Source organism: Hyperolius riggenbachi, chromosome 8, assembly GCF_040937935.1.
Source record: "Hyperolius riggenbachi isolate aHypRig1 chromosome 8, aHypRig1.pri, whole genome shotgun sequence".
NCBI lineage: Eukaryota > Metazoa > Chordata > Amphibia > Anura > Hyperoliidae > Hyperolius > Hyperolius riggenbachi.
In genome coordinates, this window is record NC_090653.1 from 281,029,849 (window position 1) to 281,048,674 (window position 18,826).

Sequence of the window (18,826 nt, forward strand, 5' to 3'; positions counted from 1 at the left end):
TAACACTATATCAGGACACCCCATATAACATAACACTGTATCAGGACACCCCGTATAACATAACACTATATCAGGACACCCCGTATAACATAACACTATATCAGGACACCCCATATAACATAACTCTGTATCAGGACACCCCGTATAACATAACACTATATCAGGACACACCGTATAACATAACACTATATCAGGACACCCCATATAACATAACACTATATCAGGACACCCCATATAACATAACACTATATCAGTACACACCGTATAACATAACACTATATCAGGACACCCCATATAACATAACACTATATCAGGACACACAATATAACATAACACTGTATCAGGACACCCCATATAACATAACACTATATCAGGACACACCGTATAACATAACACTATATCAGTACACACCGTATAACATAACACTATATCAGGACACCCCATATAACATAACACTATATCAGGACACACCATATAACATAACACTATATCAGGACACACTATATAACATAACACTGTATCAGGACACCCCGTATAACATAACACTATATCAGGACACTCTATATAACATAACACTGTATCAGGACACCCCATATAACATAACACTATATCAGGACACACCGTATAACATAACTCTATATCAGGACACACTATATAACATAACACTATATCAGGACACCCCGTATAACATAACGCTATATCAGGACACCCCATATAACATAACACTATATCAGGACACCCCATATAACATAAAACTATATCAGGACACCCCATATAACATAACACTATATCAGGACACCCCATATAACATAACACTATATCAGGATACACTATATAACATAACACTGTATCAGGATACACTATATAACATAACACTGTATCAGGACACCTCGTATAACATAACACTATATCAGGACACTCTATATAACATTACACTGTATCAGGACACCCCATATAACATAACACTATATCAGGACACACCGTATAACATAACACTATATCAGGACACACTATATAACATAACACTGTATCAAGACACACCGTATAACATAACACTATATCAGGACACCCCATATAACATAACACTATATCAGGACACCCCATATAACATACCACTATATCAGGACACCCCGTAAAACATAACACTATATCAGGACACACTATATAACATAACACTGTATCAGGACACCCCATATAACATAACACTATATCAGGACACCCCATATAACATAACACTATATCAGGACACACTATATAACATAACACTATATCAGGACACCCCATATAACATAACACTATATCAGGACACTCTATATAACATAACACTATATCAGGATACCCCATATAACATAAAACTATATCAGGACACCCCATATAACATAACACTGTATCAGGACACCCCGTATAACATAACACTATATCAGGACACTCTATATAACATAACACTGTATCAGGACACCCCATATAACATAACACTATATCAGGACACACCGTATAACATAACTCTATATCAGGACACACTATATAACATAACACTATATCAGGACACCCCGTATAACATAACGCTATATCAGGACACCCCATATAACATAACACTATATCAGGACACCCCATATAACATAAAACTATATCAGGACACCCCATATAACATAACACTATATCAGGACACCCCATATAACATAACACTATATCAGGATACACTATATAACATAACACTGTATCAGGATACACTATATAACATAACACTGTATCAGGACACCTCGTATAACATAACACTATATCAGGACACTCTATATAACATTACACTGTATCAGGACACCCCATATAACATAACACTATATCAGGACACACCGTATAACATAACACTATATCAGGACACACTATATAACATAACACTGTATCAAGACACACCGTATAACATAACACTATATCAGGACACCCCATATAACATAACACTATATCAGGACACCCCATATAACATACCACTATATCAGGACACCCCGTAAAACATAACACTATATCAGGACACACTATATAACATAACACTGTATCAGGACACCCCATATAACATAACACTATATCAGGACACCCCATATAACATAACACTATATCAGGACACACTATATAACATAACACTATATCAGGACACCCCATATAACATAACACTATATCAGGACACTCTATATAACATAACACTATATCAGGATACCCCATATAACATAAAACTATATCAGGACACCCCATATAACATAACACTATATCAGGACACCCCATATAACATAACACTATATCAGGACACACCATATAACATAACACTATATCAGGACACCCCATATAACATAACACTATATCAGGACACCCCGTATAACATAACGCTATATCAGGACACCCCATATAACATAACACTATATCAGGACACCCCATATAACATAAAACTATATCAGGACACCCCATATAACATAACACTATATCAGGACACCCCATATAACATAACACTATATCAGGACACCCCATATAACATAACACTATATCAGGATACACTATATAACATAACACTATATCAGGACACATCATATAACATAACACTATATCAGGACACCCCATATAACATAACATTATATCAGGACACACCATATAACATAACACTATATCAGGACACACCATATAACATAACACTATATCAGGACACACCGTATAACATAACACTATATCAGGACACACCGTATAACATAACACTATATCAGGACACCCCGTATAACATAACACTATATCAGGACACCCCGTAAAACATAACACTATATCAGGACACACTATATAACATAACACTGTATCAGGACACCCCATATAACATAACACTATATCAGGACACCTCATATAACATAACACTATATCAGGACACCCCATATAACATAACACTATATCAGGACACCCCATATAACATACCACTATATCAGGACACCCCGTAAAACATAACACTATATCAGGACACACAATAGAACATAACACTATATCAGGACACCCCGTATAACATAACACTATATCAGGACACACTATATAACATAACACTATATCAGGACACACCATATAACATAACACTGTATCAGGACACCCCGTATAACATAACACTATATCAGGACACCCCATATAACATAACACTATATCAGGACACACAATATAACATAACACTATATCAGGACACCCCGTATAACATAACACTATATCAGGACACCCCGTATAACATAACACTATATCAGGACACCCCATATAACATAACACTATATCAGGACACACTATATAACATAACACTATATCAGGACACACAATATAACATAACACTATATCAGGACACCCCGTATAACATAACACTATATCAGGACACCCCGTATAACATAACACTATATCAGGACACCCCATATAACATAACACTATATCAGGACACACAATATAACATAACACTATATCAGGACACCCCGTATAACATAACACTGTATCAGGACACACTATATAACATATCAGTATCTCAGGCAGATGAAATGACATCAGTCACAGACGAGAATGAACAGGTCTGCCCCACCCCCTGGGTTTTCTCTGCTTTTTCCTCGGCCGGCGGTGGGGATGGGGAACTCACCAGCTCCACGGATCCGTAGTGTTTTCTGCTGAAGTCGCCCCTCCGGCAGCCCAGGTCTTCGGAGACGGAGCTGGAAGAGAAAGGCTTCATTAGTAGGCAGCATGTCTGGCGGTCCGGAGAGCAGACATTGCAGCGGCTGCGGCGGCGGGGGCTTGTGTCACTGTGGGGGGCTCCGGATGGGAGAGGAGCCTGGCGCAGACATTGCAGGTTGTCGCATCCTGCTTAGGAGGGGTGTGTAATGAGGAGAAACACATCCCCCCTCCCCCAGCCATGTGCAGCTGCGTCTTCTGCGCTCTGTCAATATTCATCTGGTGGTCTCTGTGCACAGCAATGTGTGCCCGGGACATGTCACCCGGGAGAGGGGGGGACACAATGCTGTGTAGAGACGCCTGCGGGGCTGCCTACGCCCACCGCTCATCATATATATGTATACACACACACACACATATATATATATATATATATACACCACGGCCTCTGCCCCATTCCCCCATCATTCCAGACAGACGAGAACAGCTGATGCAGCAAACGCTGCTCAACCCCCTCTCATCTCTCGCACTCCATTACCAGGAGAGGAAAATATATACCCCAAGAGTGTAAAATGGGGAATATTCCCTGAAAAGAAGAACAGGCCTGTTGCCAATAGCAACCACACCTATTCCGTGTTCTACAGGAAAAATAAATAGGTTGACCTGTTGCTATGGGTTACAGCACTACCAGGGATATCGCCCTGAGCCCAAAGATGGGCAATAATAAGGGGAGGGGACTAGGGCAGCAATAGCAGCTTAATTAACACTTTTTGTTAAAGGACAATTGAAGGGAGAGGGATATGGAGGCTGCCATATTTATTTCCTTTTAACTAATACCAGTTGCCTGGCTGTCCGGCTGATGCTCTGCCTCTAATAGTTTTAGCCATAGACCCTGAACAAGCATGCAGCAGATCAGGTGTTTCTGATATTATTGTCAGATCTGACAAGATTAGCTGCATGCTGCAGCCAAATACATTAGCAGGGCTGCCAGGTAACTGATATTGCTTAAAGGACTACAGTAGGGGGGGGTAAAAAAGAGTTGAACTTCTAATGGTCCCCCGCAGACATCCTGTGCCCGCGCAGCCACTCACCGATTCTCCGGCCCCGCCTCCGGTTCACTTCTGGAATTTCCAAGTTTAAACTCGGAAAACAACTGTGCCTGCGTGGCCACGCCCTCCCTCCTGCTGATGTCACCAGGAGCGTATTGTGCAGGTCCAGTATGGTCTGCACCTGCGCAGTACACTCGTGCTGACATCAGCAGGAGGGAGGGCGTGGCCGTTTTTTTCCGCCTTTAAAGTTGGAAATTCCAGAAGTGAACCGGAGGCGGGGCCGGAGAATCGGTGAGTGGCTGTGCAGACACAGGATGTCTGCGGGGGACCATTAGAAGCCCCGGGTAAGTTCAACTCTTTTTCCACCTAAAGTACTCATTTAAACGGAAATAAATATGGCAGCCTCCAATCATATTTTTCTTCAGTTGTCCTTTAAAGGAAACCTAAAGCAAGGCTTCCATATTAATTTCCTTTTAAGCAATACCAGTTGCCTGGCAGTTCTGTCAATCTCTTTGGCTGCAGTAGTGTCTGAGTCACACACCTGATATAAACATGCGGCTAATCCAGTCAGAGTTCAGTCAGAAACACCTGATCTGCTGCATGCTTGTTCAGGGGCTATGGCTAATAGTATTAGAGGCAGAGGATCAGCAGGGCTGCCAGGCAATCTGCATTGTTTAAAAGGAAACAAATAAGGCAGCCTCCATATCGCTCTCACATTAAGGTTCCCTTTAAAAAAGAAAATGAGGTGAGAGGAATATGGAGGTTGCCATCTTTATTTCCTTTGAAACCATACCAGTTGCCTGGCAGCCTTGCTGATCTTTCTGGCATCAGTAATGTCTGAATCACACACCTGTAACAAGCATGCAGCAAATCATGTCCCTGTACATAGAAGTGCAGAAAATAATAAGCTTGAGAAAATAATAAAAACACTTATAAACAAACAAACAAGCAAGCATGAGGCTAATCTTGTCAGATTTTTGTCATAAACATCTGATCTGCATGCCTGTTCAGGGCAGGACCGGATTTAGGCCAAGGCCACCTAGGCCATAGCCTAGGGCACCACAGGAGCAAGGGCACCAAAGCAGCAGGCTAAACTGGTGCAGCATTTGTAAGCTTGCGAATGCTGCTATGCAGGGAGATCAGGGGAGCGCCTGACCGCGGTACTCTGCTGCCAGCCGCCTGTGGAGCAGCCACCTTGCCCTCTGTGCATGTTTGCATTGTGGCCGGCGGCTATGGGCAGCATTGGAGATGGAAAGGAAGAGGAGACTGCAGCAACCGTGTATGCGCAATGTGGTCTCCGAGACTCAAGGCTGGTACACACGATAGAATATTCTCGGCTAGTTGACGCCACCTCCTCCAAATATCTAGCGCGTGTACAGCAGCGTCCGAATGGTGCTCACCCCCAAACGGTCATCCGAGTCCTGATCCTTACAGGCGACAATCGCTGCACATGTGTACACAGGGCAAGGCCTTGACAAAATACAGACAATACTGGAAGTATGGAATCTTATGAAATTACATGTTCTGTATTCCTCATCTTTATTGACAGCCAAAGAGACATAAATGATTCTAGCTTTCATGCAGCTTGAATGCAAATTGTATGCACCTCGGAATTGGAACAATGATGATCAACAGGAAGTGCATTTAATTGGCCCGTTTCCAATCTGCGTTAAATTTGCAAGCCAGTAATTGCTGGGATCTCATTGGCCAACTCCACCCATCACACACAGCCTATTATTGATGGCTTTATGCCTTTCAATGGAGCCATGGAGCCAAATTAATCCATGACATGCACTGATGAGGATCAAACAATCCAAAACAGTCTGTATGCATGTTGGATTATTATGGCTCTGTACACATTAACAAGCTGACACATCATTGCATTCCAGCGGTTCTGGAGGTGTGTTTAGCTTCTAAGGGTACAATGGTTAATTTGCATATATTCAGCAGTGGTGCCTGGGAGACATCTCAAGCTCACTCCAACCTGAATTATCGCAAATTCTTTCTGTTTTAGGAAAGCAAACTTTTGTTTTACTTAACATCTTAGTAGGGGGGCTTTTAGGACCATTGTAGTCCCTTACACACTCCAATGAGTTCTGGGTCACCATGAGCTTGCTGGTTAGTCTGTGCCTTTCAATGGGGCTTACGTTTTCCACAGTGCTTTGCAAAGTGTAAACTGAATAATTCAGGTCCCCTTAGGTCTCTCAGAGGAGCAAGGCCGAGACAAGGTTCCCCGGCAATAGTGGCTGATATTCCTAAATTACCCTGACCAGCCATCCTGGTTTACCTGGGACACGTCTCAGGTTCAGGGTTCCCTGTCCCAGGCTGCAACGTGTCCCAGGTTATGTCCCACTTTTGGCCGCTGGGTGTCCCAGCCGTGGGACTCTGTGGCCGCATGAGGTAATGTTTGCCTCATATACTGTTTGCGGAGTCGGAGTAACTGTTTTCTGCTGCATTTCATGTATCAGAGGTAACAGTAGTTGCATTTCATTTCCCAGGGTAACGGTTATTGCAATTCATGTGTCAGAGGTAACGGTTGCTGCAGTTATTATTAGATGGCCATAGTGACTGGATTTGCTACTTTGGAGTTATTATTGCAGCATTTGGCATTTTGGGGGCTCATGATTATTAAATGGTATGCAAATACTGTAGCATCAGCAGCTTCTGCAGATTGCGTGCACAATCTAATCCCACCATAGTCATAGTCTAATGCCCTACGATATCATTATGTATTTATATAGCACTGACATCTAAGGCAGCACTTTACAGAGAATGTAGCCATGTCCTTGGCAGAGCTCACAATGTAATCCCGACCATAGTAAAAGTCTAATGTCCCGCCATATCATTATTATGTATTTATGTAGCACTTGCATCTTCTGCAGCACTTTACAGAGTACATGGTCATGTTATGGACTGACATCCATGATGCAAATCTCCAATTTCACCACATCATTGTTGGAACACTGCTTTCTTATGTGTTTGGGGAACATTGCCTAATTATCTTTAGGGTCACTTTGTCTTTCTGTGTTTTGGGAGGAAACTCTGGACCACTGCTTCAGAGTTACATTACAGTTCATTCCGCCACACCATGTCATGGACACGCCCTTTTTTCCCACCATGGTAATGGACACGCCCATTTTTGGTGCAGCATCCCATCTCCGTCCCAGGTTGAGCCAAGAAAAATCTGGTCACTGTACCTAAGTGCACCCCCCCCCAGATGTGCCCCCCTCCGCAGTATAAGTAGCCAGATATGCCCCCAGTATTGCGCAGCCCTTCTTCCCGGGGGTTAGAAAGCCAGATGTACATGCCAAGGGTTCTATAATAGTTGCCCGTGTCTGTGCCGCAAGGACCCCTTCACCCTGATGCACAGTCCCTCCTCTCTGACTCCTCTAGTGACGCACATAATAAAAGGTGCCACTAGAGGGCATCATAAAGAGGAGACGGGGGACTGGGGAGATCCCGGCGGTGCTGAGACAGGTAACTATTACAGAACACTCTGCTTGGCACTCTGAAAATGGCTGAGTATGAGGGAGCACCCAGGGAGCACAGGCATGCCCTCAGGGCTCTGCTCCCTGAGACCACTGCCTCCTGTGCCTCCACCTCGGCCTGAATCTGGTGCCTAACACTAACCTCACTGCCGCTACACCACGCTAACTTCACCTAACACTACCGATCCTATGTCCTTACTATGCCTCACGCTCTGCAACGCTTCCTTCACAGGCGTTGTGCCCTGGCTTACCAAGTCATCATGGCCATAGCACCGTCACCTGCCATGTCCCACCAAAACAAACCACACCCAGCACAACATAGCTAAAATTAACATTGCAGGCTATAGTTGTGAGGCCTGGTTTATCTCCTGTCTTCTTTCAGTCTTTATGCCACAATCTACCACCACGCTCTTCACCTATAGACTTCAGGCCATACATGTCAAACTCTGGCCCAAATCTGGCCCTCAGAGCCATTCAATTTAACCCCTAAATAATTTCCTCACTTTGCATTATGTTTGGCCCACTCTGCAACACAAAGGAAGTTATATTGGGAGCAAAGCCCTAGATCCCCAGGAAAGCCATATGGGGGAGGGGGGGGGGGCACTAGAAACTAGGGAACTGTAATGGGGAGGGAGATCAATAGACACCAGGGAACTGTTTAGGGATGTGAGGGGGGGGGGGGGGGGGGCACTAGACACTAGGGTATGAGGGCCATTAGACACCAGGGAACTGTATAGGGGAAGAAGCAGGGCTGTGGAGTTGGAGCAATTTTGGGTCCCCGGAGTCGGAGTTGGAGTCGGAGTTGTGGTTTCATAAACTGAAGAGTCTGAGTCGAAGTTGGAGTCGGAAGATTTTTCTACCGACTCCACAGCCCTGGGAGGAAGGGAGGCCACTGGACGCCTTGAAACTTTATATGGAAGGGAGGTGGCCATTGAGGGTGGCCCGCGACTTGGTCCCAGTGTTCAATTTCGGCCCACTTTGTTGTATTTGAGTTTGATGCCTCTGCTATAGACCATTCATATAGATGTATGTGAATGGGAAACAAGTAGTGTCTACCTGACTACGCTTACCTCTAGGACCTAGCAGGGCCGGATTTGTACTCTTTCCCGCCCAAGACCACTGTCAACAGCCGCCCCCCCTTCAGTATACGTAGCGACATGACCCCTCCCCCCTTCCCTCCAGTATATATAGCATGATGAACCCCCCAGTAGAGGTAGCCTGGTGACCCCTCCCCCCGGGAAGTATACAAACGAAAGATTCTATTTATTTCTATTTATTTTGCATTCAAGACAACGAGTTTCACGGTCAAAACCGCTTCCTCAGGTCAGTGACAATGCCTCAAAAAGTCCGGGCGCCCGTGAAACGCGTTGTCTTGAATGCAAAATAAATAGAATCTCAAAAGCAAAAAAATTCCGTTCGTATACTTCCCAAGAGGGGACATCTAGAAGGTAGGACCACACCATTTTCCTATTGAATGCTGTACCTACCGTATAGAGTAAATATACCATTACGTTCACCGGGCGCCTCCTACCATTTCCATAAGTTTACCCAAACCCCTAGCCTTAGGGAGAGATCCACATCGGGTACTTTCCTATAGATCGATTTTTTGGAGCAGCGACCAGGAACAAAGGCCGAGTGGGGACGGTACTTCCCCACAAGCGAGCACGAGTGGTTGCCTCACCCAGCAACCCACTCTTGTGAGTATAAAATCTATTGTTTTTATTATATATTCCCGTACCAACTAACGCCAGATTGGGCTCCCGGACCCCCTGTGCTTTCTCTTCCACTACCTCTACAGGCCCAGATGACTCCCTTAACCTCTTGACGACCAGCTAACGCCGATTGGCGTAAACTGGTCGTCTGCAAGTTTCCATTCCATGTCCGTTCACGGAGGCTGTCTCCGTGAACAGCCGGAGAGCCGCCGATCGCGGCTCGCCGGCAAAATGTACACACGCGGGGAAGAAATCCCCGCTGTTTACATCATACGGCGCTGCTGCGCAGCAGCGCCGTAAGGCAGATCGGCGATCCCCGGCCTCTGATTGGCCGGGGATCGCCGTCATTTGATAGGCTGAAGCCTATCCTACAATGCGCAGGACGGATATCCGTCCTGCGCAGCTCAGAGGGGAAGGGAGAGGGACGGAGCGCTGAAAACGCTGCGGAGGGGGGCTTTGAAGAGCCCCCCTGCAAAGCGCAAAGAGCCGGCGGCGATCAGACCCCCCCCCAGCAGGAAATCCCCCTAGTGGGGAAAAAAGGGGGTAAGTCTGATCGCCCTGGCTATTTCCTGATCGGTGCTGCGGGCTGGAGAGCCTACGCAGCACAGATCAGACCGAAAGCCACTGGTCGGCAAGTGGTTAATCTCTCCCTTTTCCATCCCTCCTTTCAGTATAGGAAGCCAGCTCGCCTGCACACCGCAGCAGCCATCTGTGTCACTCACATCTTCGTTCATCTCCAGCACAGAAGCTTCCTCTTCCCCTCCATTTCCATCAGCTGCCGCTGTACATCTGTCCCTCCAATCGGTGTCTCTCACATTTGACTCATCGGTATGTTACAAGCGAGTCAGAGAGGAAGAGGAAGCTTCTATGTTGGAGACGGGCGGAGATGTGAGTGACTGGCAGCTGCTATTCCACTTCCTCCACTTGCTACTTTGCAATGCTGCCCAAGTCTGTAGCTGCCTTCCACAATGCCAGTGTGCACAGAGAGCAGGGCGGCCACTGCACAGGCAGCTAGCAGCAGAGTACCGCGGTCAGGCGCTTGCCCGATCTCCCAGCACTGCAGCATTTGCAAGCTTGCAAATGCTGCACCAGTTTAGCCTGCTGCTTTGGTGCCCTTGTTCATGTGGTGCCCTAGGCCACGGTCTAGTTGGCCTTGGCCTAAAGCCGGCCCTGGGACTTAGGCATGCAAGATGACCACCAGAACCACACTAGACAATACATGCGTGAAATAAGATAGTCTAGGTCAGCAACAGGTGAACAGAGCAAATCTGTAGAGTTTTAGCCAATCCAGTAACAATCCAGGGTCATACACAGTAGATCAGAGTGGCATGGAACAGAATCGCTGAGTATAAGCTAATACAGTAACAATCCTCGTCCATACACAGTAGATCTGAGATATCGCCGTACAGAAGGTTCAGACAAGAGCAAGGTAGGTACATTTCTAAGGTTGGTCCAGGCAGCAATCCACTGGAAAGTCGAGAGTACAAGCAAGGTCAAACACGAGTAAGCAGTAACAATATAGCACCTAGCAGTAACCCAAAGGCAACTAAACGCCATCACTGGTAGTTTATATGAAACAGAACCAGGCTTTTAAAAAATCTCACCACACCAAGCAGTGGCCAGCCACACAGGAAGAACCAATCAGGAATCAGACAGACATGTCAACTGGTAATTACCTTCGCCAGCGCTTGAACGAGTAGGATGGAGGCGTGGTCACATGCGCCGGTCCTCTGACAACCACAGAGCGTGTGGCGCGGCCTGGCCTAGAGGGATGCTGGCGTCACCGCGTACTCGTGAAAACTGCATGGACCCCGAAAGTGTACTGCACCAGCCGACTCTCAGAGGAGCCGGACACAGTGCTGGAACCATCAGGTAAGTTCCTAACTATTGTACTGCCGAGGTGCTATGTGAAATGCTGCGTCGAAAGTAAGCTATTTTCTTCCACAGTCATCACCTAATACAGGAGCAAACTGTAATGTAACTCTGAGGCAGTGGGCCAGAGTTTCCTCCCAAAACATACAGTAGCTAGGCAAAGTGACCCTAAAGGTAATTACCATAGGCAATGTTCCCCAAACACATTGTGTTCCCACAATGATGTGGTGAAATGAGAGATTTGCATCATGGATGTCAGTCCATGACATGACTATGTACTCTGTAAAGTGCTGCAGAAGATGCAATTGCTACGTAAATACATAATAATGATATTACGGGACATTAGACTTTGACTATGGCCTGGATTTAGATTGTGAGCTCTGCCAAGGACATGACAACATTCTCTGTCAAGTGCCACCTTAGATGCCAGTGCTATGTAAATACATCATAATATGGCAGGACATGAGACTATGACTATGGTAGGATTAGATTGTGTGCAAAATCTGCAGAAGCTGCTGATGCTACAGTATTAGCATACCATTTACTAATCATGAGCCCCCAAAATGCCAAATGCTGCAACAATAACCCCAAAGTAGCAAATGCAGTAACTATGACCATCAAATAATAACTACAGAAACCTCTGACACATGAAATGCAACTACCGTTACCTCTGACACATGAAATGCAACTACCGTTCCTCTGACACATGAAATGCAGCAGAAAACGATTACTCTGACTTCACAAATGGTAAATGAGGCAAACATTACCTCATAAGGGCCACAGAGTCCCACGGCTAAGACACCCGGCGGCCAAAAGTGAGACATAACCTGGGACACATTGCAGCCTGGGACAGGGGACCCTGAACCTGGGAGGAGTCCCAGGCAAAACGGGACGTCTGATCAGGGTACCCAATATCCTCCCTGCCATGGTCTACAGCCAATTTGGGAGAAAGCTTATTATAATTCCAATATACTAAATATGATTTCATCAGACACTTAGATGATAACGCGTTACGCAGAGCACAGTCCGCTTCCTCAGATCAAATAACAAACATTGTCTAAACTGCAGTGAAAGCAAGTTGGGAGCACCAAGAAAAACAGGTGTAGAGTGCCCCCCCCCCCCCCGACCTACTTCAGCCTGGAGGCTAGCGATGCATCTATACAGCCTCAGCCCTGTACTGTCGCCTAGGGCCAGTACTGCCATCAAGGCAATTGCCCCAGGGCCCCTGCACTGCCGGACCCCCCAGGTGGTCTCCCCCGACTGCTCCTGATTCCCTTGCCCAATGTGTGGCTGCATTGTAATAACTCACCTGTCCTGGCGCGCTGCTACGTCCGTGTTCTGTCTTCATTCCCGTTGCCTGCCTCTTCTCCATGACCCGGCGCCGGTTATTACACATAATGTGCCGCATGGAGGAGAGGCAGGAAGTGAGGATGAAGACAGAACAAGGACAGGGCAGTGTGCCGGGACAGGTGAGTTATAACCATGCAGCCACACATTGCGCAGGCGCCCAGCAGAGCAATAAGGGAGAGCCCACCTGGGAAAGGACGGGCGTGCGGCAGCCGACTTAGGGGACCCGAGGGCTGACTTAGCTGGAGAGAAGGGGGGAGGGGCATACCTATTAGTGCATCGCCGGTGAGCTGGGCGCAGGGTGAGCCAAATGACTGCTCACTGACCCTGCTACCGCTAAACTCCCTGGCGGTGTTAAATACTATTCCCCCTCCGAGTCATAGCAACTTGGCGGGATGAGTCATTCGGGTTATGGCGATGGTCAGAACCCCAAATTATGCTTACACGCCCTGCACAGTATAACATTACTGCTACGGTGGCGCCTAGTGTGGGCGCTGAGCGCCGTGCACCAAAACCACTTGCTTTGCCCCCAGGTTACCTTTGCCCCTGTTGCCCCCGTACCACTAAAACTGGCCCAGCTGTCGCCCCAGGGATTGAGTTCAGATCCTTGTCGGGCCACAGTCCACCTACGTGGGTACAAGTCTTCACTACTCCGCAAAGGTGGTATCCGCCACTACCCCGCCACAGACAGCAAACACCGATATCTACCAACCCGCCGCAGATCCTCGACATACCTGCTTCCGAAGAAATCGGGGAGATCTGCATCTTCCGAGGAGCCGGATCGGCGGGGGGTCTCTGGCAAGGACTGGGGGGCTAGCACTGGTCTCCGGAATTCTGGTAGGACATTGGTTCTAGCTTCCATGCACACCTCGTTCCTCCCTCCACAAGCAAGCAGAACGTCGGCGGAGTACCCCAGAGAGGATGTGTCATTTAGGGAAGACGAGGAAAAGGATAAACAATAGCTGCTGATGCTGCTGCTGCTGCTGCTGAAGTCATAAATAATGCACAGATACAACAGAGGACGATCACAGCGCCGGAGCAGAAGGTGACACTCCAGGTGTAAAAGACTTCATAGCGCTCATATTTCTGGAGCGCCGAGGATCCGCCCACCGCCACTTGCTAATTGGAGTGAGATCTTCGCATGGGGGGAAGGGGGATTAGGAAAAGAGATTGTTTTAAGAGGTAGAACGCGGCGGCCAGGAAACAGCAATCGCAGTCAGCAACGCCGCAAGCCACCACTTGATGGAGACTCACCGGAAACTAACGGGCTGGACACACACAGGCAGATGTAGATCTTGCAATCTAACAGGAACTGCTCTGAATCCTGGTACAGGCCTGCAATATGGATTGAATGACTAAGAAAAAAATATCGTTCTTCGGGCGACATCTTTGATGCAACAAGTCAAAACCCAACATGACTGTGACAGGCAGAAATAAGTATATCTTCTGATCTGTGGCAATGAGGAATCGTTTCAAATCGTTTGGTGAGATAATACTAAGTCCCGATTGACCCCACTCCCTGGTGTGTAGTCAAAAGTCTGATGAGGTCCTTTAGGCTCCTTTTACACTTTCATTGCAAGTGTGCACTGTGTTACCCTGTTTTCCCGCAGAGTAATTTTGTGACGTAGTGTGCAGCAATTGTCACTGTGGATTCCTCCTCTCAGTCTGTGGCATGCTGTGACGTAGTGTGCAGAAATTGTCACTGTGGATGCCTCCTCTCAGTCTGTGGCATGCTGTGGCATAATGTGCAGCGACTGTCGCTATGGATTCCTACTCTCAGTTTGTGACGTAGTGTGCAGCGTTTGTCACTGTGGATTCCTCCTCTCAGTCTGTGGCAAGCTGTGCCGTAGTGTGCAGTGATTGTCACTATGAATTGCTCCTCTCAGTCTGTGGGATGGTGTGACATAGTGTGCAGCGATTTTCACTGTGGATTCCTCCTCCCTGTCTGAGGCATGCAGTGACACAGTGAACGGTGATTGTCACTGTAGATCCCTCCTCTCAGTGTGTGGCATGCTGTGATGTAGTGTGCAGCGATTGTCACTGTAGATTCCTCCTCTCTGTCTGAGGCATGCAGTGACATAGTGTGCAGTGATTGTCACTGTAGATCCCTCCACTCAGTCTGTGGCGTGCTGTACCATAGTGTTCAGCGATTGTCAATGGGGATCCCCTCAGTCTGTGGCATGCTGTGATGTAGTGTGCAGCGATTGTCACTGTAGATTCCTCCTCTCTGTCTGAGGCATGCAGTGACATAGTGTGCAGTGATTGTCACTGTAGATCCCTCCACTCAGTCTGTGGCGTGCTGTACCATAGTGTTCAGCGATTGTCAATGGGGATCCCCTCAGTCTGTGGCATGCTGTGATGTAGTGTGCAGCGATTGTCACTATGGAGGCCAATTGACTGTCTGAGACCAGACCATTGATGAGCCTTGGACTCAGGCTGTAGCCCTGTCTTACTTCATCACCCTGAGGGAAATAAGATGTTCTCTTCTTCCCATTTACTTTCACAGGGCATTATTGGTCCCCAGAGGTGTTAGGTGGTTTCCTCTGTCTACAGCTGAGGCCTACAGGAATCAGTCAGGGCCTGAGGGGGTTCCGGTACAAGATTCCTCAGCATTGAAACGTTCTGTTTAAACATCTACAGGTTTCCAGGGTGTCTATTCAGATCCATTCACGCAAATCTGACACCAACATTTGTTCCAATCGCCGTCTTCCTTGGATGAATCATGGTCATGTCCTACTACTTTTCTGTATCTAATAGTACAGCTAAAATAACACAATTTGTCTCCGCAATGACAAGTTCAAGATTTGCTTTTAGCGCTGTCTTTCTACCGGAGGTGTGAAATATCCAAACGGGGAAAAAGGACTCCCATTATAAAAGTCGTGATCTGCGGCAATGGGAGGAAATTTGGGCACAAGGAGGCACCCAATAAAATAGCAGGCGCTATTGCAGCTCCTCCCCAAATTTAAATTTGTGGGTGGAAACGCAGCAAACTGAATTCCCTAAGGCACTTTATTGACCTGAGGAGGCGGGCAGAGACCAGAGAAACGTGTTGTCTTTCCCAATTGTGCTTGAATAAACCTTACTTGATCTAAACCCTTGTTTTTCTGTGTTGGTTCATCTGAAGAGGTAAGATACCTCATGTCTTTATTTGTCTTTATAACGTATACTCTGAGAGATATTTATTTTCATTCCCCCTTCTTAACCACTTGCCGACCGCACACTCATACCGTGCGGCGGCAAAGTGGTAGCTGGAGGACCAGCGACGCAGATCTGCGTCGCCAGGTGCCTCTCTAATTAATCAGGAAAGGCCGCTCGCGCGAGCGGCCGTTTCCTGTTAGATCACAGAGCGGGTCTCCGTAAATAGCCTGTGAGCCGCTGATTGCGGCTCGCAGACTAAATGTAAACGTAGGAGACATTTGTCTCCTTTGTTTACATTGTACGGAGCTGCTGCGCAGCAGCGCCGTAAGGCAGATCGGCGATCCCCGGCCAATCAGCGGCCGGGGATCGCCGCCATGTGACAGGGGACAGCCTGTCACTGGCTGCACAGAACGGATAGCGTCCTGTGCAGCCCGGATCACCAGGGGTGAGAGGGAGGGGGTGAATTTCGCCGCGGAGGGGGGCTTTGAGGTGCCCCCCCCCCCCCCGCAACATGCCAGCCAGGAGAAGCGATCAGACTCCCCCTGCACATCATCCCCATAGGGGGGAAAAAAGGGGGGCGATCTGGTCGCTCTGCATGCACCCTGATCTGTGCTGGGGGCTGCAGAGCCCACCCAGCACAGATCACAAAAAATAGTGCTCGTCCTTAAGGGGGGGTAAAGGCTGGGTCATCAAGTGGTTAATAGTATGTGGAGAAAATCGACTTGAAGCAATTCTGTGGTCAATTGGAATACAGAATTTTGTCAATCGGAATGTTGGATTTTATGATCGCATCTCAAGAAAGAAAGTACGCTGATCGACCCATTTATGGGAACAATTGATAATTACCTTTTCTGATTAATTATGTTCCCGTAAAATCTGATCCAATGATCGGAACTGAGGAAAATATTGTACCGTTAATGGGCATCTTTACGCACACAGGTATAGGTACACTACCACTTTATAGTGAGAGGGATATGGAGGCTGACATATTTATTCCCATTTAAACAATGCAAAGTGCCCCGCTGACCTACATTGGTCCCATGTATCCAGGGTCGGTTCTAGACTTTTTGCTGCCTGAGGCAAACTTGTGAGGATGCCCCCCCCCCCCCCATTTTGAAATGATTGCACAGCACCCGCAATTTGCACCTTACGTTACAGCTGCGGTGAGCCCCCCAATATACACCCTCAGTATAGGTAGGTAGCCAGGTATAGGTGCCCTAAGTATTGGTAGCCAGGTACAGTTGCCCCCAGTATAGGTTGGCCACGCACTCACTTCCTGTTTCTGCCTGGTGCTGCCCCCAGTAGGGATGCTCATTCGGATTCCGCGGAAATGCAATTTCTGAAATTCCGATCGGAAATTGCATTTCTGTATCGGAATGCGGAAATCGGTAATTCTAGTGCGGTAGGCGGATTTCCGCGGAAATCACGGAAATTCCACCCGACTTTAACATCGATTTTCTTAAAAACTATAAGGTCTTTTTGAAAACTTTTTTTTGCATCTTGTTCACAATATTCTGTTTAATAAACCCTGAAAATTTGGTGTTTCTAGAACTTAAGGGGGCTTTTCTATTAACCGCTAAAGTCGGCGGATTTTTACTGTAATGTAAAATGCAGAAAATCTGCATCTGCCTATTTTCTGCATTTTACATTACAGTAAAAATGTGCCGACTTTAGCGGTTAATAGCAAAGCCCCCGTAAGTCTTAGAAACACCAAATTTTCAGGGTTTATTAAACAGAATCTTCTGAACAAGATGCAAAAAAAAGTAAAAAAAAAAGACCTTATAGTTTTTGAGAAAATCGATGTTAAAGTCGGGCGGAATTTCCGCGATTTCCGGCGGAAATTCCGCATTCGAATGCGGAAATTGGTAGCGGAAGGCGGAATCGGTAATTTGGCAATGGCGGAATGCGGATTTACCGCGGAATCGGAAATTGGCATTCCGACCATCCCTAGCCCCCAGACTTTGCCGGAGGAAGTCGCCTCACTTGGCATCATGAATGGACCGGGCCTGCGTGTATCGATCGGACATGCTGCAAGATGTCGGGCCATCGTGGTCGATCTGGTGCACTGTGGTAATGGTGAGCAAAATTGGGATGAGTGACCTTGCCGCTGTTCCCCCTAGTGCTGGCATGGGCAAACTTGGCTCTCCAGCTGTTAAGGAACTACAAGTCCCACAATGCATTTGTCTTTATGAGTCATGACTGTGGCTGTAAGACTCCTGCAATGCATTGCGGGACTTGTAGTTTCTTAACAGCTGGAGGGCCTAGTTTGCCCATGCCTGCCCTAGTGTATAAATGTGCCCCCGTGTGTGCATTTATACATTACCTGTCCTGTGTTGCCCATCCGTCATCCGTTCCCGCCGCCTGGGTATAGCACGTGGGGGCCTGTGTGACCTCACAGAGCCACGTGCTAAATGCCGGCGGGGTGTGAGGTACAAATAGAGGAGCGGGAAGAAGCGGAAGACAGATGGGCACTGTGCGGTGGGTGACACAGGCAGGGCCGGGCCGAGGCATAGGCTGGAGAGGCTCCAGCCTCAGGGCGCAGTGTAGGAGGGGGCGCAGAATT

General features: G+C 47.2%; 1 protein-coding gene across 6 annotated transcripts in view; it reads right to left on the reverse strand.

The window, feature by feature from the left end:
- GARNL3 (GTPase activating Rap/RanGAP domain like 3) overlaps positions 1 to 18,826 on the reverse strand; it is a 258,342-nt gene that overhangs the window by 124,615 nt on the left and 114,901 nt on the right. For all 6 annotated transcript variants that reach the window (XM_068249011.1, XM_068249007.1, XM_068249009.1 and 3 more), the window contains one exon: positions 3,629 to 3,698. In XM_068249011.1, coding sequence (XP_068105112.1) covers positions 3,629 to 3,698 — 70 coding nt within the window. The remainder of the gene's footprint in view (positions 1 to 3,628; positions 3,699 to 18,826) is intronic.